Source organism: Branchiostoma lanceolatum, chromosome 4 (genome assembly GCF_035083965.1).
Source record: "Branchiostoma lanceolatum isolate klBraLanc5 chromosome 4, klBraLanc5.hap2, whole genome shotgun sequence".
NCBI lineage: Eukaryota > Metazoa > Chordata > Leptocardii > Amphioxiformes > Branchiostomatidae > Branchiostoma > Branchiostoma lanceolatum.
This window is the reverse complement of record NC_089725.1, coordinates 13,819,527-13,841,000: the sequence shown is the minus strand read 5'-3', so window position 1 is coordinate 13,841,000 and position 21,474 is coordinate 13,819,527. Positions and strand designations below refer to the sequence as shown.

Genomic DNA, 21,474 nt, shown 5'->3' with positions numbered 1-21,474 from the left:
GTTTTTCAAATATTGCAAGTTTCCAAAGAGCATTGACAATAATCAACAGAAACAACATAACACCTATCATAGATTATTGACTTGTGTTTCATATTTTACAGATAAACGTCAAAACTTCTTGTTCCGTTTTTCTTTTGATATCGTTCGGCACATCGTGAAGTAGTATTATAGTGTGGAGGCCGTCTCTCTGCCGCCCTACTTCAGGTCTCCCTCTGCCGTGACGCACAACATCTGATGCCCGGCCTGGTTCAACAAGGTGACGGTGGCGTTGTAGTGACCCTGGTAGGACGCACGGGTACAGACACGTTAGGTTATGTTGATGTGTGTGTGTGTGTGTAATGTACAGTATATGTGTGGGTGCGCGCGCGTGTGTGGAGGTGTGAATGTATGTATACATGTACGTGTATATGTGTGTGTTTCACGATGTACCTCTGTTTAATTGTGTGAGTATGTGTGTACGCGTTTGATTATGTGTGCGTGAGTGTGAGAGTGAATGTGTGTGTGTGTGTGTGTGTGTGTGTGTGTGTGTGTGTGTGTGTGCGTGTGCGTGTGCGTGTATGTGTGAGTGAATGTGTGTGTTTGTATGAGTGAACTATATTCATGAAGTTTCATATTTGAGGAAATGCTGGTTATACGAATAAAAGCGATCTGGAATATCTGTAAATTACTCTGACAAGAAAAACATTCGATCTCGCGTCTGAAATAGCCCAGCTGTGTGGCCTTGGGTCCGTAGCTAATTCTAGGTTATCATCCGACTTACCGGTTCGACGTGCTTCGGCAAAATCTGAGGTTTACTCTTTATCGTCTCCAGGACTAACGACAGAAAAAAATGCATCAGTTAGGAGTTAGAACATATATATCAATTTTAGACTCTCCCACGTCAGAGGTGGGGAAATGGAATTCCGCCATATATCACCACATTCATTCAATAGCAAATAAGATAGAAGGGCTAGCAATGACTAAAATACTACTTTTTTGTAATGGTGGAATGGATCTGCATTAAATGGTATGACATCATCGGAAAACCTACTTATCGTATACTGAGAATCGTTTTATACATTCAATATCCAAAAGAACGCCCCTGTCTTATCAAATGATAAAGAAGTCTAACCCTAAGAAGGACAAACGTTTACCACTGAATCTAGTAATAAAAGGAACACAGTCATGCAAATATCATCTAAACGTAACGCGTAAGAAACCAGACATAACACATGTTGAAAATGATTAGCAACACATGTAACGTTACACTTCCAGTTAACGTTAACGTTTATACAACAACAGACAGTGTTGTTACCTCCTTTCTTCATCGGACAGTGTTTCTCCTTGGTGCCTTTCTTACAGATAGGGTAGGGAACGGAGAACGCTGGGCGATAGTTGTGCCAGAAGTCCACGTCAACTCTCCCGATCGTGAGATCAGCATCTACGGTACCAATGTCACAAGAATTACTTTAGTGAAAAGCGCACAAATATGATATATACTATAACCCACACGATGAAGATATATAGCACATACAGTACTAATGTACATCCTGTACGTCGGTTCAAAATTTGAATTACTAACGTGTATATGCAGAATAATAGCAACGAGCACCGATGGGTTATCCCTGTACAAATAAATATGTTTCTTTTTAGCCAACAGCGCCCCCTGTCAGATACTGTTCAATGCAATTATTACTACACCGTCATATAATACTGATTCTGTACCCCCATCATAATGCATTGTCCTCTCCTCCTCCAACAGTCAGTGCCATGCCACCCTCTCATAGCCAGACTTCAAAACTGGTGGCAGCGGTGGGATTTAAAGCACTTTTTAAAAGTGCAGATAAACTTATCATAGAGGCAAATCTTACCTGGTACAAACGTAATGCCGACTTGGAAATTTTCTCCTCTGACTGGCGGGTTCGGTAGCATAGTGACAGTGAAGTTTTGCGTCACAGGGTCGCCTGAAGACAGAAAGGTGGCAAGGACTTCTAGTCAATTCAAAAGTGGTGAGATGTTTTACAGCGTTTTTTTCAAAATACAGATTTAATTTCTTTTTTTCTTGGCACAGGCAAGAATCATGATCTTTGTGGTGCGTAGTTATACTATCATTATGGTGAGACGTCATATCATAAATAACCACGATGACATCCACGACTGTAGCCATGAGATGTGATTCAATTTCTGACAAAAAATGATCTGAGAATGTCTCTAAAAGCCAATGAAAATTCAAAGATCATATCAATGTAATGTTCAGTATTACATGCTAGTGAATGTATTTACGGACGTTTAATCAGTTCCACCCACCACAATTTTGCCAGGTAAAGCCGTTGTTCAGAACAGGCGGAAGCAGATCTTTCAGGCCCAACTTCCCCTCTGACGTAGGCATCACCATGGTTACCACGGAGAGAATGACAGCCAGGTGGGACAACCTTGCCTTGTACGTTGCCATGGTGATGGGTAACCTTCAGCTGCAGCTGATAGGAAGTTCCGCTTTCAAAAGATAGAAATGTCGTCACTTTTAACCTACATTGTCCATAATACATTTGTGATACTAGTAGTTGTTGTTCAGCACAAATATGAATTAGTTTGCCCTAAATGGTATAACTTTGTCGCCTCAAATTATGATTAACTCTGTAGTGTTATACCTGAGTTATTTTCTTAAATTACTGTGACTTCGTACTTGCAATGATTGATGACTTCCTACCTTGGCATCTTGGCACCTTATTTATGACAAGTTGTTTCCAATCACTGACAGAACTCTCCAAACAACATTCCCATGGATCGGTATTATTATCGTTTAGAATATGTAAAACAGATAAGGCTATCGTTTACGACACAACTGTATGGTGCAGCGCTAGCGTTTAGGACATTTTTACTTATCTCTCGGTGAGCTAAGATATCGCATCACAGGAGAGAGCACAGTGCACACCATTGCTTTCAAGACCTGACACAAAGCAACTGTACTCGTCCGTTCACAAAACAAACGTTTAGTAAGAAATGTTACAAGCTGTTTACTTTTTAAGGCCATATTCATTTTGTCTTGTGTCATTGGAGACCCAAAGATTTAGACTGTAGCGAAAATGAAATGAAATGAAAAGAAATATTGGAACGAGATATTTTCTTACCTTATATGTTATGCCTCCAGACGGGTTATGTGAGCTAGATCGGCTTGTTGGTCGACTCAGAACAGGAGGAACTTAAGCCTAGTTTTGGTGACATTTCCGAATGTCACAGACTTCTGCATTCCGTCACCACAAAATGTCGATATGATAGATGAGGTAGTTTTCGATGGTGTCAGCTTTACGCGTGTGTACACGATACGTGAATCGTTAAGTGATGTCACGTTTTTCTGAAATATGATCCCAATTGTAATCTGTATCCCCTCCCCTCTATCATACACATGCTATTGTAAATATCTGTATCTATAACCAAGCTATTTTCTGACGCTGAAAAAAGCTCATGTTTGGGATGTACTGTTTGCATTATGATATCGATCACTGCTGACTAATATAGGCGCTTCCCTTGGCCAAAGGCCCAAACGTTAACACGGAGGCCCAAGTAGAGTGTGTTGAAACCCACGGGAAACAGTTTGAATCGTGAAGATTATGAAGAGCATATAAACTGAATATGAAAAAAATACGCTTAAGAATGCACCATGCAGCTTTGTATATCTAATTTTTCAAACAACAGCCAATGATTAGAACAGACTCTTTCAGAGTAATCCTATATGAAAGCTTGATGATAATTTCTACTCAATTTTAACAAACCATATCTAACAGAAATGACACGTGTTTCATGATATTCATGATATCCTTTGCTGTAAATGGCATAGTTTTCCAAAATACAACATACGTTGTCGATATTGTGCATGTGAGCAGATCGTATAAAACACAAATCCTGTTGATCTTTGGTCAAATCTTTATTCGAACACTTTTAATTCAAGTCAAGAATGTGATGATAATAGGGATTGTTGATTCTAGCGCTCTTGAATAGGGAATGTTTCTAAAACATTTGGTTTCGCCCCCCCCGGCTTTAGGCCAAGTCCCCCTCAGCCTGAATACACAGCATCTGATGGTTGTCCTGATTCAGCAAGATGGCGGTGCCGTTGTAGTGTCCCTGCAAGGGCGCATGCGCCAAAATGAAGAAACAAAAAGTCGTCTCAGACGCCAGGTTTCCAAATAGCGCACAATTTTATGGCTAATAAAACAGAAAATCACACCTCATCAAAAGTTAACAGCGTAGCTTCATTGCCAGTAGTACGTGCGGTAGACTAGATTGTCATCATAGCAATCTATATGCACACTTCATAACAGCACACACGCATTATCTATATGTGTGGTGGACTAAATAGTCATCGTACCAATCTATATGCGCACTTCATAGTCAGTTACAGCATCACAAAATATGCGCATTAGATATGTGTGATGGGCTAAATTGACATCGTAGCAATGTATATGATGATGTTAGTTAGTTAAAATCCTCCCACACCATAATTGATGTATAGGGCGGTGCCCATCTCCGTTTCATAGCCCTGGGGCCACACTGTGGTGCAATCACTGCAGCAGGGGGCTAGTCCACTGGCAGTGGAGTGTGTTTAACTTCCATACTGTTTCATAAGTATGTACCATTTTTATAAAGTCTTTGGTATGACTCAATGTGCCTCTTGTCCAGAGGTGCCCTACGTGGGGCTTGAACCCCAGTCCTTCTGGTCCAAGTAATTTGAACCAGATGTGGCAGAGTAGCAAAGGCGCAGACCACTACACCACAGGGACACCCCAGTATATGATGATGACGAGATTAAAAAGTATAGGGAATTGAAAGAAAAGATTGAATAACACTAAAAAGAACAAAAGTCAGCAAGACTTTACGGAACAGAAAGGATTTCCTTCTTTTCTAGTAACGAAAAAGGGGAAGAGGGTATCTGTTGGTAACGGACATTAATGTACATAGTCATTTCAGTGTTTGTCACACTGCAGTTTTAGGAACTGTTTTAGGGAACCAAATTCTAATGTGTTTCAACATCAGTATATTTGTGGTACTAGTACTTCGATTTTAAGGAAGTTCTGAAAGTGTTTTACCGTAGAAACCGGGAACTAGATCTTTATCATACTGCCGTTATAGGTGTTTTGAAAGCGTTTTAATCTTATAAAGTGGAGTGGGCGTTTCAATAAATAGATAAATAAATAAATAATTACAATGCAGAAACCTTTCATTTATAAGTCAGTACCACACTGACTTATAAATAAACAATTCTATCTTACCGGCTGCAAGTATTTGGGCACTGCGGTAGAACTGGCAGCGGTCACCTTCACTGTAGGGTTAACAGACGCACAATATATGCTAAGATGAATCAATCATACGTTACTAAATAGTAGAAGGGAGTAGTCAACTTCAAAGTGTATCAAAGTTTGTTAAATTTTTCTGTAACCAAACAGTAAAGCATGCATTTAGGCAACGTGGCGCAAACTGAGGGAAAAAAGGGGACTAGAGTGGCAAGGAAACATAATTGTGCTCCCCCCCCCATGTATATGTAACATAACATAGGCCAAATTATAACAAAAAGACAACTTATGCTAAGTATTAATCAGCATATACAACGTCCATTGTATCCCAGCCCAGACCATGCATATTCCCTGTGACCGTTACTCACCTCCCTTCTTCATCGGGCAGTATTCCGATCCCTTGCCGCCTTTGCAGATCGGGAGAGGTACCTTTAGCGCAGGGGATCCGTTATACCACAGATCCAGGCTGATCTTTCCAGTGGTTAGATCTGCGTCTGGAGTTATAAGTACCGAAACAACAATCATAGAGTTACATACACTCATACTTAACACTTGTAAGAGGATCACCAATAATGCGGTATATCTCTCTCTCTCTCTCTCTCTCTCTCTCTCTCTCTCTCTCTCTCTCTCTCTCTCTCTCTCTCTCTCTCTCTCTCTCTCTCTCTCTCTCTCTCTCTCTCTCTCTCTCTCTCTCTCTCTCTCTCTCTCTCTCTCTCTCTCTCTCTCTCTCTCTCTCTCTCTCTCTCTCTCTCTCTCTCTCTCTCTCCTCTCCCTCCCTCCCTCCCTCCCTCCCTCCCTCCCTCCCTCCCTCCCTCCCTCCCTCCCTCCCTCCCTCCCTCCCTCTCTCTCTCTCTCTCTCTCTCTCTCTCTCTCTCTCTCTCTCTCTCTCTCTCTCTCTCTCTCTCTCTCTATATATATATATATATATATATATATATATATATAAACATCCATATACATGTCAATCTCTCTCTCTCTCTACATTCATATCTCTCTCTCTCTGGTAAAGAAATTGATTGATTGATAGATTGATTCACATCTATTCATATCGACCCGTCAGCACATACCTGGTACAAAGGTGAAAGAGCCTGCGACTTTCTGTCCTCTCATTGGTGGGTTTGGGGTGATCGTCCCGTTAAAACTCTGTGTGACGGGATCACCTGTAAGTGGGGGGAGGGCACAACAGGTTATGTCTTCTACGGAATAACAAAACAACCACACATCTAACGAACTAGATAAATCAATGACAGAGCGGCATATGAGAAAGTTCAAAAGAAGAATTGATGCCATACATTTTTTATTTTGTTACAGTCGTCAAACTTACCACAGTTAGACCAGCGCACAGGCCCCTTGAAGGCGAAGATTGAGAGGAAAGAATCAGCATCTAGCCACGCTTCAGGCACAGGTACGGCTTGTGCAGCAGTGGCGGCCAGGAGGATTGCTGTCAGGAGATGTGCTGCTGCCATGGCTGCGTTTCAAGGCTATCGATAGTCTGCTGGCCAAAAAACAAACACGTGGGTACAGCACAATGTATATGAGTGGGAAATATTATTAAGCAAATTATGCAAGTCAAACAGATTAAAAAAGAAGGTCTATTTCAATCATTTACTCATTAATATTGCTCTTCATTTTGATACAATGTCATCAACGTCTATGTGAATGTCTGTGTGGGCAAATACCATCGTCCCTTGTTTTCTTTCACACATTCACGGTTTGGATTGCAGAACGGGAACAGTGTGAAATGTTCGTCAGGCATGATGTGTGTATTGTATGCAGCGTGTCAGCTATGTAAAAATCTTATTTTCATGAACTATATGTGCAGAATTTAACGGACTCAGATTGCAATATGACAAAAGGTGTAAGGTATAAAGCCCAGCACGCATGAAGAGAAGCCTGGCGGAGGTAAACAGTACTGCAGCCTGCCATTGTTTGGAGCAGAACGCGGAAGTTCCGCTTTTGGTAAAATACCGCCTGGAACTTGAAGGGTTTCAAACACTATTGCAATAACACCTTTCAGGATTTGAAAATCTACACAGCAACGCAGAGAAAGAGGAATAGTCATTAATGTACATTGACGTTTCGTGGTCCTAAGTTTTTTTGTACAAGTGCCATCTGCAAAACTCGAAGAAGGGAAGTCAAACTTCAATGTATCCTAAGTTCAACCCAGTCATACAAGCGATGTTTTAGGATCTATGCCTACTTGCATACACTACAATATAAACATAATGATAGATGCTACAAGCGTCTTATATCCGGGGTTCTCCACCCTTTTACCTCTCGCAAGAGAAGACTATGCACGAATTAACGACATACAAACATGCACGGATATTCGATCACCTCCTCTCCCTTCGTTACATGGTATGAACATGCCGGTATATGGTAGATCCTTGTAAGTTGTAGCATGCCTATAGCTGTGGTTTCAAATGGCGTCACCTATCGCAACATGTACGTTTTGGCAGAACATTTTCATGACTTCAAACTCGCCCGTACACCTAAACTTGGCGGTAGCAGCCTTGGTATATTTCTGCTTCTGTGATATCTGAGGTATCATGTCATGATTTGTCATTGTGTGTGTCCTAAAAGATCGAAAGTATAAGAGCATATGACTCACCTGTCTGTAAAGGGAACGTCGTAAGACTCCTGTGAGCAGGGCGACAACCTGTTCTGTTGGCGACCAGGAAAGGGAACTGGAACTGTGAAGTTTATGAATAGTACTTATGGGGGTGTCTCATATTTCACTTCCCTATTCAGTCTAGACCAGCAGTCACGTGATGCGCACGGGCAGTCGTACTGCATGCTTTAACATTTATACTACATGACTTGTCTCCAAGCAGATGTTTAAAATCGCCAGGGACATTTAGTTGTTCTAAATAATAGACTATACATTGAAATATGTTTTCTATTAGTGGATGAAAGTCTTATATGCTTAGGCCAACGACGGCTACGCTAAGATGATGAGGTGAAATAGCTTCAAATAAGCACAGCAAACACGAGAGTACAAAGTTGAAAGATATATTTATCAAATACCTAAAAAAGTTTTTAACAACCACCTGACTAGTACTTCACCCTAAAATAAATAATAACATTTAACATCAACAACGTACATGGGGGCTTATGTCTATAGATTGACAGAATTGCTAACAAGTTCAATACGAGTTCTTTATTTTTACCTTCTAATCACGGATACTTTTGCTTTGTGCAATGTATGTAAGGGTTGCAATGAGCGATCTCACAGTTCCAGTGCCCCAGGAGATTGTGGGTAAGGTCAGAGGTTAAGGCCTCTCAGGTGTAAACAAACATCCATGCATGTGGCAAAGTTGCAAACACTTCTAGACCAAGGAGGCTAAAATAATTTCTAGACAAACAGTTGTTTCCAAGTAAGGGACCTTAAACTTTGACCTTAAACTATATCATTACCACACATGTGCACCTGGAAGTGTGAGGTGGCTGTTATCAGATACATTGAATAAATGTTCTGTAAAAAATGTCATCTTTCTTCTTGACTCTTTGCCAGTTTATTAATACTAAGATATGTGCCAACACTGACTTAGTTAAGACAGGAAAGTTTGTTATATAGAATGTTTTCCTTAATTACTTTAGAACGTGGTATGTCGTTATTAAGATACTAATAAATATGGTAAAAAACATAACTGAATACACAAAGGTGTAATTTTCTACTGTATTATGATTCAATATTTATATTCTAATCCTACCTACCAACTTAGAAATGTATATGTGGATATAATTTATGACTCGACCACTGCATAAAGTACAAATACATACAATTAGCTCTTTCCTGATGCAGTCATTGCCACTAATTAGTACATGAATATCATGCAGTATTGTGAATGTAACATGTAGCAACAAAGTATCCATTCACTAAAGATAAAGACAATAACCTAAATATGAATAAACATAACCTTGCAGTTATTGATCAGAAAAAGCATAGCATCTGTTAAAGACATTGTCAACATAAGAGAACATAAGATATACATCCACTATCAATTTAAATCATCACTATTAGAATTCCTTAGGTCCTAACTCAGCACAGTGCTACTGTCAACTGCGGGTTACTTTGTTTCTAAACAGTACTAATTATTTCAAAAGGACACAGGCAGTCTGCGTGCACATAATGTCATGACCTAATCAAACCTTATATAGCCCATTAAGTCCCTGCTGACCCCCAGTACTTCCTAATGCATGGCTTCTTCCATAACTGTCCCATCACACACTATCTAGTGATAAATGGAACACTCTAGTAGTTACAGGGCCAATCTAAAAGCCATTAGAGCCCATCAAAGAACCTAGGGGCATTCTATGGAATACAATGTATTGCTGGGGCAAATTGGGCCTTGTCCAGCTGGCTACCTCCTTTGGCAAATGGTTCAAGGATCTAAGCTGTCATGGTACAGGGTAAAGCTTCTTTTTTTCCAGCACATTCCTTCCAGATGTCGTACAGTAAAATAAACCATCATATATCTCTACAAAGATATCTTATTTGCTTCACATTGGTAGATGCACTGAGCTCCAGGGCATCCCTGATCCACTGATATGTACATTATCTATAGTATTGGCAGATCTACATGTAGAGTTCAAAAGTTCACACTATAGCATTATTATCTCTGACCATGTACATGTATAGAAAAGAAAGGTGCTTAACCGTAGAATTCATTTGACAACAAAGCGATAGCTGGGTTGACCACATATTAGGTCAATTCTTTTGCATGTTGACAATAAAAGAAACACTAATACCTAAAACTGTATAACTAAGTATTCGATAAGCTATATTTAGTCTCATAAAGTTACGTAATACCCAAATAAAGCTCCACCATTAAGAAATATAAGTTTTCACATAATAAATATTCTTCTTCTTACACAAACAATGAAGATGTTTTAGTTTCCACCACTCAGGATGCCTACCTAAACCTACCAGACATAACAAAGGATTCAAAGACATACAGTACCTAGTTTCACTCTTTCTACATGTATACCAAATGTAGAAATCCATGTTTCCCACAATTTACACCAGTCTATACATATACACAGCAAAATGTTCCCTTTTGATAAATTGACTTTGGAAGCATTGTTCTCACTTTTTTCACAACATGATATATCTAATATGCATTTTTCCCAAAAAATTTTCACACAACGATTTACGTAAACTATACATTCATTGGTTATCCGTTGAAGAATAAATTACATTCTTTCTTATGGTAAATTGGGGAGTACCCTTTAAAAGAGGCATAATCTAGAATTCTAGTAGCTCCCGATATGAAATTAGGGTTCCACCCTATGCACTGACGTCACATGTGTTGCAGTTTGGATCCATTTGCGTGATGGAAAGAGTTGTTCGCCTGTCCTTTACTGTTCCTGCATACCGTGGACAGGTACAGCGGCCATATCCCATACGCCATTCTGTCCGGGTCGGGTTTCGTACAGGCGATGAGAAGGCAGAACACCTGCAGGTAAGGCACGAGGAGAAGCAACGCCCACATCCAGAACGGAACCGCCACCAGTTTCGTGGTCAGCGTCTGTCGCCAGGTCAGCTCGTTCGGGTCCTGCTGCGCCGTGGACTGGATGTGTTCTAGCGCCAGCACGTTGTACGAGTCCGAGATCTCAAACACGTAGTACGCCATCCACGTGCTGGCCAGCAGGAAGGTGAAGACCAGTAGCCAAGCAATGCGCTGTCGGAAATTCATCTCCAGCCCAGCTAAACCTCACGCCTCTGTAGCTGCACCATCACTCAGAGCAAACCTGAAACACAAAACAGCAACATGAGAGGACAGACTGAGATCATAGGAATATGTTATGGATACTACGATATCCTTAAAATCCAATTACCACAGCAGCATTCACCAAAGCTGAGCCCCAGACAGATAAAACGGCTTCTCCGGAATATAAAATCTGTTCCTTCCATCTTCAACGTCTGACTCCAGATGGTATTATGCTGTGATGAATTCCTTCTTCCAGAAACCCTGGCTGACTTAATACTCTCACAGGCCTCTGAAGTGCAGCCTACATCATGCAGAAATGCCATCAGCAGCACTCTGAAAAACTGTTGTAGCATTTTCTGGAGATGATAAAATTAATGGGCCTTCAACACCTCCCTTCCAAAGAAAGTGTGCATCATCACAATCAGTGTACATCAGCTATTCATTGCAACCTGTCTGAAGTTAGCTATGGCTGGGTGGCTGCTGCATTCACAATGGTTTTCCATTATTGTTACCTAGGGGATTGCCAAAGTACTGCGTAGGTCTCCAAGCTAATATAATGCGAAACACTGCCACGTAACGAAAAGCGACATGCTGCTGCAAAACGAGAGTGGTGTAACGTTTCAGAAAGTCCTGGAGTAAGAAGAAAATGCAATTATCCTAATCCTACCCTAATCCTGAAGCTATCATCCTAATCCTCTGTTGCTTATCCTGTTACTTTGAGTTTAATCCTGCAGAAGCAATAGCTGAAGGCCCGCCGGTCCCTAATGCTGGCAGGAGGATTCGAGGTGGCGGGGAGCAGAAAATGGGAGATTAGTTTGGGGCAGTCGTGACGCTGATATGACGCAGGTCGGGGGTGGGAGAGAAATGGAACCAACAATCTCAGAAATGGGATTTCCAATCTTACAAGACCATGCAAACACACCTACACATCAAAACTATTAAATTCCATCACAAGGGTTAGAAGTTCTGTATATACATGACATGGTGTATACTGCATATAGATTAAGTCATTAACATTACCAAACTACATAAACATGGCTATGATTATAATCTAGGCTTCCCTCAGTCGTGATAAGGACTCCTCCTATACCAATTTAACCAGATAAGTACTTCCAATTAACTCCCGTCTGTATATTATCATCTCTATTGTCTTTTGAAACGACTAAATTGTACGGTTGGCGCAATTATAAGCCCTAGGGGACAGACAGGCACCTGGTTTCAAATGCATGAAGGTTTAAGTTATACTAGCGATGTTGCCTCAGCATTTTCACAGTAAGATTATTAATTGATAAAGATGATAAATCATAGCAACTATATGTCAGCGTAGAGATTACGATATTGCAGACTCACTGATTCTACATGTAGCAGTATAGATCCAGATCAGAGTCTATATGGCGACAGAGACTCCAATAAGGATGTTAGGAATGTGTCTGGGAGCTCTATCTCCCATTTATAAATCCTAGATTTAAAGTCAATCAATTCATTAGGGACAATGATCAGGGCTTGAAATTCATTTTTGGAAATAGGTGCACTGATGCAACCAACCAAAATAATTAGGTGCACAGAAAGAATTTTGGGTGCACCGCCTTAGATAAAGTTGAATGTCAGCAGAACATAATTACAAAGTTTAACGCTACTGCCTCTCTTAGAACTTCAATCTGTAATTCCTAACCTCAAAATTTCAAACAAGTAATACTGTACATCAAATAAAAATTAAAAGTACAGCAAAAGCTTATATCGCTTTTTCTGATACGTACATTTCAAGAATATTCTGTGTACAATAGTACCTTTCCCCCGGTCCCCCAAAGTGCGAAATGGAACGAAATGGAACGAAATGGAACGAAATGGAACAACATATGTAACATTATGATGTGAAATACCACTAGATAGCAAAATATAAGGAGTAGACCGGAACAGGAAGCATTGTAAATGTGAGTGGTAAATACATAATATTACGTGTTTTATTTCTTGAATCTATGTGATAAGATTAAATACAACGTTTTTGTCGCATTTGTATGGCTAGATTCTTCCCTGAAAATGGAGGCGCCGCGTGCAAAGAGATCCGCCGCTCTTCCTTGTGTACCAACGATCTGCAATTGAACTGCTGCAAATAGCAGGGAAAACAAGCAAACGGAACTGAGTATCGTTCTTCCATTTCGTTCCATTTCGTTCCATTTCGTTCTATTTCGTTCCATTTCGTTCCATTTCGTTCCATTTCGTTCCATTTCGTTCCATTTCGCACTTTCGGGGGACCCCTTTCCCCTATAGCGTACAGAAATATCTAGGTGCACTGGTGATATGACCCACAGTCAGAAATCAGGTGCACAGCTCCAATTTTGGGTGCACGCAGCACTTGGAGCCCTGATGATTGAATTGAAACTTCTGGATGTCTTTTATGGGAATTTACAGACTTCGGATCTACAGACTTTGAATCACTGATTCTGCCAGATTGCAACCTCCCTCTCTCTATGTATATATACACAATAATTTAGATATATATTGCATTAGATCCCCCTGGAGCATGCATAGAGATAATGGCTTCCATAAAATCACCAGTTATGTCTATCAGCGTGCTGTGGTATTATGAATCTCAAGCTCTACAGGCCTAATGGGTTTTTCAATACAATGTGTTGCACAAATTGAGAACACTTACTGGAGCGTCTGCAATCCAGGTCAGTCGTGGAGTATGAGTTATGGCATTCACAGGCAGATCTTTTTCCCATAGATCTTTACACAAAGATACAGCAAGAATTGATTGCGACCTGTTTCTCACAGCCAGTTTTTTTCATATCATTGTGGTTTTTCAACTTGTTTTCAAGTTGGGGCTGTCATACTGTATAACTTAAGTAGTAAAAGAATCCAATTTTAATACATTGTACTAAAAAACCATACCTTACAATTAACATGATACATTGAATTTTATATTGAAAAGTCCCATACAGCTACTACTGACTGTGTTAGAATTTAAACCGATTACAATAACATAATGCAGCAATTACATGACGATTACGGTAACGCAATGTAGCAATTAAGAGCGCTAGCATGATAACGCAGCAAGAAACGAGGGTGCATAAGGGTGTATACTTAAGATTTCTGTCGATAAGGCAACAGTGCATTGGGTCTCCCAGGTAATAGCCTTATAGCAGAGGTTGTATATATCATTGAAGATCAAAATGCTCTTAGGCATATGGCATACCTCATGAGATAAGCTGAATGATTTACAAGGACATTCTCCTAATGGAAACAAAGACACTGTAAATGCATTTATTTTAGCTGGGACTTGATGTCACGGTAGAAGGGGAAAGGAATGTTTTGCTGTGTTTTAAGTTCGCAGTTGAAAAACCTCTGCAATAATAAAAAAAATTAGCAATAAAATAGAAGTGCATATTTGCAGTGTCATAATTTTGCAGGGGAAGTATGAAAACTGTGAAAATAAAACCACCACACACATTTCAAGATCTACAGCAAGCAATCATAAATCAAAAATCTCAGTGTTAGTATATCATGCAAATGCTGTCTTTGCCCAGATTTCAGGGATTTTGATATCTGGTGGGGGGGAAATCCTTTCACTATTCTATGTAAATGGCTAACACTTTAAAACGTTCCAGACATTTCTTCCTTTTCATGTAAACATCTGATAAAATGTTAATTTTATACACAGTCCCTTCAAACAAAGTCTTTCATCCCATATTAGATTCCCAACACGACGAACTGGCAATAACCGTTTTACTAGTTCCAGTATTATTGTTTATCATACACTATATCCTCCGACTGTAATATTGCCTACCATGGTCTTCCAACAGCACTGCATTTTCATCAGGGGAGAGTAAGCTCATCAAGAAAGACCTTCGGAGTAGGTTGAGGGAAGCTTAAATGAAGTCACTGCATTGGAATCTAATCACGCAGGGTCTGGTCAAGGTGGATTTAATTTTCTCGGAAGTAAAACACATGGTATAGATAGTGGCAGCTTCTGGGGTTGAATTGTAGTGTTTACTCATAGTCATAATGGAATTCTTTAAAAACTGATTTTCATTGGCATTTATTTGTTTGTTTGGGGACAAGACATCGCTCACTAAAAATCCTCACAGATTTTCATGATTTCTTGTTTGTGACTATTCATTGTGATCAGCCATAGCAAGGCTGATCAGTGTAACATAACCAGCTGTTGCCACGCCGCGTGCCTGCGAAGCTGGTGTGTTATGCCAAAGAGCGGTTATACCGGCTATACAGATAAAGCAAGGAGAATTTTGATAAAATTTGGCACAGAATGGCGCCCGTTTGATTGCTAAATTAAATATCAAACTGCCCAAACCCACTGCCACCTAAAGCCCCTTGGTACCTTAGCTGTAAGCTCGCATAAGAAGATATAGCAACCCTATCCCACGACCAAGATGCTACATTTGAACCTGGTCCTCACAATTTTATCAAATGTCCTAAAAACAGGCTGACCTGTGACTCACAGTTAATACTAGCGAGCCCAATATATTACTACGCATTAGAAAATAATCTTCCATGGCCTTAAAACAACAGCCGGTAGGTCAAACTGCACAAGGAACAAAACACATTACCTCAGCCCTGCCTCTACCAGCCCTAGCTCTCCGCCCACTCATCAAAGATAGCAACACCGATATGTGGACTGTGTCAGTCTCCCACCGCTATTCCCCACGACAAGCTGTTAAGTGAATTGTCCGTGAAATGAAAGCAGATTTCATGATAGACGACAAGGCGGCAGTTTGCGATTACTGACTCAAAACACGAGCCAAGACGGTTCTCGTCGTAATCGAATATATTTCCCAGTAATGTGGCCGGCCTCATGAGCAACGCCGCCAATGATTGCTCGGTGATTGTTTTAACAAATTACCAAGTCAATGACGATGCAGTTCACCTGTTTAATGGAAGCCGATAGAAGCTGTGATTCGCAGCAAACCTTAAGGACAGACAGCAGCACTTAAGAGAGAATGCATCGGCATCCCTTCTTTTGTGAGTGTTTTAAGGGCTTAGAGGCAGCACTGATTTGTTTCCGTAGTTCTCAAACGTTTTAAAGTAATAATTCAGAAAGAGGACACCATGAAAACGGAGCGCCAGACAAACACAGTGAATTCATCTTATATTCACTCCCTAGAATTGAGAACCAAAAGCACAGTAGAGTACTATCCTTCAAACATTAAGGTAATAATTCAGAGAGAGGAAAACAGAGTGCTAGACAGATACCTGGAATTTGTTATATTCACTCCCTGAAATTGAGTCAACCAAAAGCAGAGTACATGAACACAACTTTCCCCTCGGAACTGTTTTTTGTTGATCTTCTACTTCCGCATATTTTCTCAAATCCAAGAACCAATAAATCAAATTCGTTGGTCTTAGCTGACAAAAATTCCCTGAAATTACTTGCCAATGTCTTGCCTAGCCTTCTATTGATTACCTGCCATTTGGCGAGCGCGGAAAATGCATCGTTGTCTAGTTGTATCCTTCATTTAATATTAAGGCGACCTGGTTTTGGTTCGGCCACAAATTGCCTGGCACGGAATCTCCATACTGCTACGACTGCAAAAATGCATTTTTGAGTAACTAGATAAAAACGAAGTGTACTAAAAACATCTGCCTTGAAAATGCAGTCATTATCCGTAATACCAGTACACAATTGTGTACATAGTAAAAAAGCATTTCTGGAATCAAGGTACGGTAAATATGTGACTTGGGGCCCATTCAGTGTGCCTTGTGGGTGATTCTAAAAGAGTGTCTGTTAATGGGGGTATTCAGTATCACAGTATCAGTGTGTTAGTAAATTGATCCCAAGACATGTGTACCCAATAACCAATATCTCTATTATCTGTACCTGATCACTTGGAATACACCTGAGTCGGTGCCTTGCATCTCTGGCCCAAATTATACATTCATACATGTACATTATCATATAAAACACATGTAATAGACTCAGTCATGTTTGGGACTGCATCCTCACAGTAGCAACACCATGCAGCAAGGAGCTAAGTTGAGTCCATTCATCAGGCCCTGAAGAAGGTAGCTGAGGAGAAATCGAAAGGTCACCCACTGACACCCAGGTAAATTTTCTCTGGGTAATGTCAAGAACATCATTTTTCCAGGTAAAAAGGAGGGGGAACGCTCTCACGCTGGTCTTAAAATGTATTTGAAATATGCAATGTATTTTTCAAAATCCCACCCATCTCTTCACCTTTTGTTCAATATGTTTGCATGTACAAAAGTATATGATACTTATGGGAAATGCAATCGAACAGAACAAAATTTTTACCTGACACATTTACATTTCAGGCTCGTCATTGAGTCACATGTACATCCCAACAAGTAAAGGGGATGTTGTGGTGAATACAAATTCCATACACAAGTCACGTTTAACACAACAACTACTCTGAAACTACTTGGTGCCTCCTTCTCCTTAGGCGAAAACCTTTCCCTCCCACTCGATAACTAACTCCTTCCAAGAGGAAAACTCCAATTACCTGGGGAAAATTCCTTATTTAGTTCAATAGACAGGGGAGATGGGAATATTCCTTCCAGGCCCCAATAGTTCCTTTGAAGTGCAGCCTGTCTATCTGTCACCACTCTGACAGGTCTATTGGAAAGCATCTCCTGGGCATTGGTCGGGTATTAGAGTTATCTGTTATGTAGTAATTAAGACTGACAGTTCTGAGCGCGGTCCCACTAGTCGGAGAGTGGGAAACCAATATGTTCCCATACTGGTGCGATGATGCGGGATTATTACATTTTGTACATCAAAGACAGGGGTTGACGAGCATGTAAATGTCCTGGTAGAGTGGCAATTTGTAATCACCTGGGACATTGTGGCTTCAAACTGTCATATTTGATTTTGACTTCAAGATTTTTACACAAATTATTAGATACGTCTTCCTAAAGCAGTGGTATCCCAATTAAAAAGCACAAATTTGTGATGAATTTGTTACTTTTTTTTACTTTTTTTCACTTTTAGGCCATGACAATTTTTTTTGTTGCTTCTCGGAATAGCCTGTCCTGTTTTTCAAATTTTGGAGAAAAAAATTGGGTCGCTATTCCCATTCACAAATTTAAACTCCCAATTTTACTATCTGTTAAGTTGTAAAACTCAATAGCCACCAAAATAGATTATAAAGGCCTGCACATAAAAAGTGTGGTCACATTGATCATAAGTTATAATTTCTCATTTATCAAAACTATTTGTCAATATCAATCCATATACGACATGTAGTATTACATGGCAAAAGGTAATTTTGTTACTGAAATCATAGTACTAGATCAAAGAAAGGGGTGCATTGCATTAAAACGAGCCATACAATTACAAAGCTGAAACTTGAATAATCCTCTTATTCTTTATGTTATGTAAACCCTTATCTTCACCCCAGACTATTTGCAAACAATTTTTTTTTTCACCCATTGCTCCATTTTTTTTTTTTAAATCCGAGAATCAACAAATAAAATTGGTGTGGCCTTACTATCCTAAATCCTAAGGAAGCACCTAATGCTATGAATAAGATATCTGATATGATATCATCCTCCGGTTAGTCGCAATGTATACCTTATAACTATAAGTCAGAAAATTGACAGGAATATTAGTTGGCAATATCTTTCTATCTCTTACATCTAACATTCACACAGTGGCTTTATATCGCTCTTCAGGCAAATAATTCAAATCATGACTTTTAGTTTTAACCAGCATACTATATCAAGACAACTTACCATAAAACCATATAAAGCTACAAGTATTTCGAATCTACACAAACAGTGCAATAAAATTCACTTGTATAACACTTTTGGATTAGTCTGCTTTAGATGTAAATCTAAAACCTTAAAAAGTAACCATATTTTCAGCTTAGCCCATGCTTAAGTTCCATAAGTCGGCTGGCTCTGCTATCGGGTCGACCTGTTGTAAAAATCATGAGGCCCCCAGGCTTACACTCAAAGCAATCCATACGTTAGCACTGTAAATCTTGTACGACTTCCATTCGATAGGAACAACCCTTGATCCATAAACGATTCATGTGCATACTTCTCGTCCCCCTGGAGGGGAGTGAGGAACAACAACGGTCGCAAAACGGACGCTGGCTCGTAGATCTAACGACGAGATTAAGTCCATGGGCGCAGAGGGTAGCGATCAGGGACTGTATAATTCACTGATTATGTTCACTGACGAGTAATGAAGTTCCGCCTTGGTGTTTGGGGGAGTTCAGTTAACCCAGGTTGTTATATGAGAAGACCTTTTTATTAATCTTATCACAAGCAAAGATGTATGTGAGTTGTGAGACATGGTGACAAATTGGTTAGCCATAATCTGTAAAAAATGTAATAACAAGAAGCATTTCGTTAATGGTATCAATGCCAAAATGATACCAGTAGCAGTCAAGCAAGTTTTGATTTATTAGATTGATCATATGGAAGACGCACAGGAGCATGGCAAAGCTTTATGGACATCATACAGTACAAGATATTATTAGGTCAGGGGTTCACCTCCAGTCAATACATCATTCAAATATAACATCTGTCTAATCATAGAAGCCACAACCTATGGCATACAGGTACCTGCACATGCAAAATTACCAGTAAGATGGGAAATCTTACCAGTGCTATACAACTCAATTTTTTTGTCTGTCTTTATGTTTTCTAAGATGTCTGATACCATCTTAAATATTGAAATTTGTTTATAACAGGATCTAGGGTGGTAAGTTTGGGCTTCCTCTTGCAAATGGACATCAATAAATGTCACAAGAGAGTTGGCACAGAAAAATACAATTTATACTTTACTTTATCTTGTGGCTAATTTCAACTGAGAAAATGACACTTGCCAATGATTTTCTGTCTATGTTGGCATGCCACATGCCAGCAATCAGAGATGGCAGCCTAAATTGTTCTTCTTTGTGACTTTCCAGTCCCAGAGTCAAGATCGTGCGGCAAAATTTCAGAAACACACACATTGTGACATATATGAAAACAGACAAACACACAGAAAAGCAAGAAACAATACACTGAACTTCACTTCTGTGGGGTGAAGTAAAGATATCTAGGGCAAATACTGCATCAGTTTTAAAAAAATGTATTGGCCGTCTTTGGGTAAGTTATCTGGTAGAATCATGAGAGTTGACCTTAATATTAAAACATTTCAAGATCCGACAAAGAAAAAATCATGAAAAGAAATTACAGAAGTACTTGAATGCTATTGATGTTTTTTTGGGTTGTTTTGATAAGTAGAGAGCCATATTACTGTACACCATGTAACAGTAATAACACTATCAGGACCAGGTGACCAAATCCTTGACCCTTGGGTCACAAGATCATTGCATCATATGATCTCCAAGCAGATATAGGGTTGGAGGATGGTGACATTTTCTGACTGCCCTGTCCCCTCCTTGACTGTCAGAGAAGCTCTAAAACATTAGCACCTCTTAACATTGCTTGGAGATTAGGTGTAATGCATGTGTACACGTTGTGTGTACACGTTGTGCGTGCATGGATCACTGCCATCCTACAACAAGTACAAACACCCCTCCCTCCACACGCGACTGACACGTGTATAAAACGCATTGGTGATATACTAGTACATGCCTGTCCTTCATGAAATTAACTGCGCAGAGAGACAACTCTATTTGGTTTGCAGAGCTAGTGTCTGTGATTTTCTTTAACAACCTTGCTTTGCTTATAATATACGCAACCGTACAGTAATACATGAACCCAAAGCTTCGTCTGAGCATGCTACTACATACAGAGGTGTTACTGACTCATACAAGGCATGACAACTATTCCCTTTACACAGTAGTATCACAGATGATATATCGTTATTTCCGTACACTCACCTGTGTCCGTGAAGTTGCCACAGCCCGGTAGAACCTGTGAAACTGTCCGGAGAGGCGCACACATCACAAACCTGCCGCCATGTTGTCATCAGGTGGTTCGCCGCAGTGCAACGTGGGAGTCACGAGAATGTTCCATTTTCTATGCTTGGGGAGGCACGCATTTTGTTCAAACATTTTCTTGAGAAATCTTTATTTTGACAGACCTGGTTTTTGTCAAATTTATGTCATGTCAGTAACAGTAAACATGCTTTTATGTTGTGGTTTGGTACCGTTCTTTCTTTCCTAGTCTGTACATTATCCAATTCAATGAGTCATGGTCACTGCCAATGGTCCTGTAACTTACATTTGTAACGGCAATTTTGTTCTGGAAATTTTTCTCATTCCTTAGCTTTGGGCCACTACCTTTCCTACAAGCTCGCGTAACCATTCTCCTTGGTACTCCACCATTTAATCTTGTTGAAAATGTAGAATCAGTCTTACTGTACTATTCGTGACACAGGCAAATTTAAAAGGATCGCCCAAACAAGTTGTACCACATTTTCCCGACAAAATGTGAGCTAGTATTGAGCCAGACGATTTTTGACAACACGCAATGCCCCGGGACATCGTCGATATTACCTTTTGATATTGCTATTACAAGGGTAGTTACTGTTATCTACAGGTTATTTGGACGACTTT

At 40.0% G+C, this 21,474-nt stretch overlaps 3 protein-coding genes across 4 annotated transcripts; all 3 read right to left on the bottom strand.

Annotated features, from left to right (window-relative positions):
- Positions 1–145: 145 nt before the first annotated feature.
- On the bottom strand, positions 146–3,163 carry LOC136432111 (uncharacterized). Its single transcript, XM_066423122.1, has 6 exons — positions 3,108–3,163; positions 2,287–2,472; positions 1,851–1,943; positions 1,295–1,420; positions 761–813; positions 146–279 (listed from the first exon to the last, which is right to left on the bottom strand). Exons 2-6 carry the CDS (start codon positions 2,429–2,431, stop codon positions 196–198), a joined length of 501 nt encoding a protein of 166 aa, XP_066279219.1. The 5' UTR covers positions 2,432–2,472; positions 3,108–3,163; the 3' UTR covers positions 146–195.
- A 719-nt stretch (positions 3,164–3,882) lies between these two features.
- Positions 3,883–8,030, bottom strand: LOC136432727 (putative phosphatidylglycerol/phosphatidylinositol transfer protein 1). 2 transcript variants are annotated; one of them, XM_066424195.1, is made up of 6 exons: positions 7,876–8,030; positions 6,589–6,759; positions 6,332–6,424; positions 5,633–5,758; positions 5,244–5,293; positions 3,883–4,098 (listed from the first exon to the last, which is right to left on the bottom strand). In XM_066424195.1, the coding sequence occupies exons 2-6, from the start codon at positions 6,728–6,730 to the stop codon at positions 4,015–4,017; spliced, it is 495 nt and encodes a 164-aa protein (XP_066280292.1). In that variant the 5' UTR covers positions 6,731–6,759; positions 7,876–8,030; the 3' UTR covers positions 3,883–4,014. The 2 variants fall into 2 exon arrangements, with proteins under 2 accessions (XP_066280292.1, XP_066280291.1); XM_066424194.1 differs by having other exon boundaries at positions 6,589–6,756; positions 7,876–8,029.
- A 2,537-nt stretch (positions 8,031–10,567) lies between these two features.
- LOC136434191 (lysosomal enzyme trafficking factor-like) lies at positions 10,568–10,963 on the bottom strand. Its single transcript, XM_066426958.1, has one exon. It carries the CDS (start codon positions 10,961–10,963, stop codon positions 10,568–10,570), a length of 396 nt encoding a protein of 131 aa, XP_066283055.1.
- Between the last annotated feature and the right edge of the window lie 10,511 nt (positions 10,964–21,474).

Excerpts from the sequence above, each read along its gene's own strand:
- LOC136434191 (XM_066426958.1), bottom strand. The coding sequence starts at position 10,963 with ATGAATTTCCGACAGCGCATTGCTTGGCTACTGGTCTTCACCTTCCTG.
- LOC136432727 (XM_066424195.1), bottom strand. The coding sequence starts at position 6,730 with ATGGCAGCAGCACATCTCCTGACAGCAATCCTCCTGGCCGCCACTGCT. Across the intron at positions 6,425-6,588 it reads TGTGCGCTGGTCTAACTGTG|GTGATCCCGTCACACAGAGT; the intron begins GTAAGTTTGACG and ends CCCCACTTACAG. Across the intron at positions 5,759-6,331 it reads CTCTTTCACCTTTGTACCAG|ACGCAGATCTAACCACTGGA; the intron begins GTATGTGCTGAC and ends TTATAACTCCAG.
- LOC136432111 (XM_066423122.1), bottom strand. The coding sequence starts at position 2,431 with ATGGCAACGTACAAGGCAAGGTTGTCCCACCTGGCTGTCATTCTCTCC. Across the intron at positions 1,944-2,286 it reads CTTTACCTGGCAAAATTGTG|GCGACCCTGTGACGCAAAAC; the intron begins GTGGGTGGAACT and ends TTCTGTCTTCAG. Across the intron at positions 280-760 it reads TGCCGAAGCACGTCGAACCG|GGTCACTACAACGCCACCGT; the intron begins GTAAGTCGGATG and ends GCGTCCTACCAG.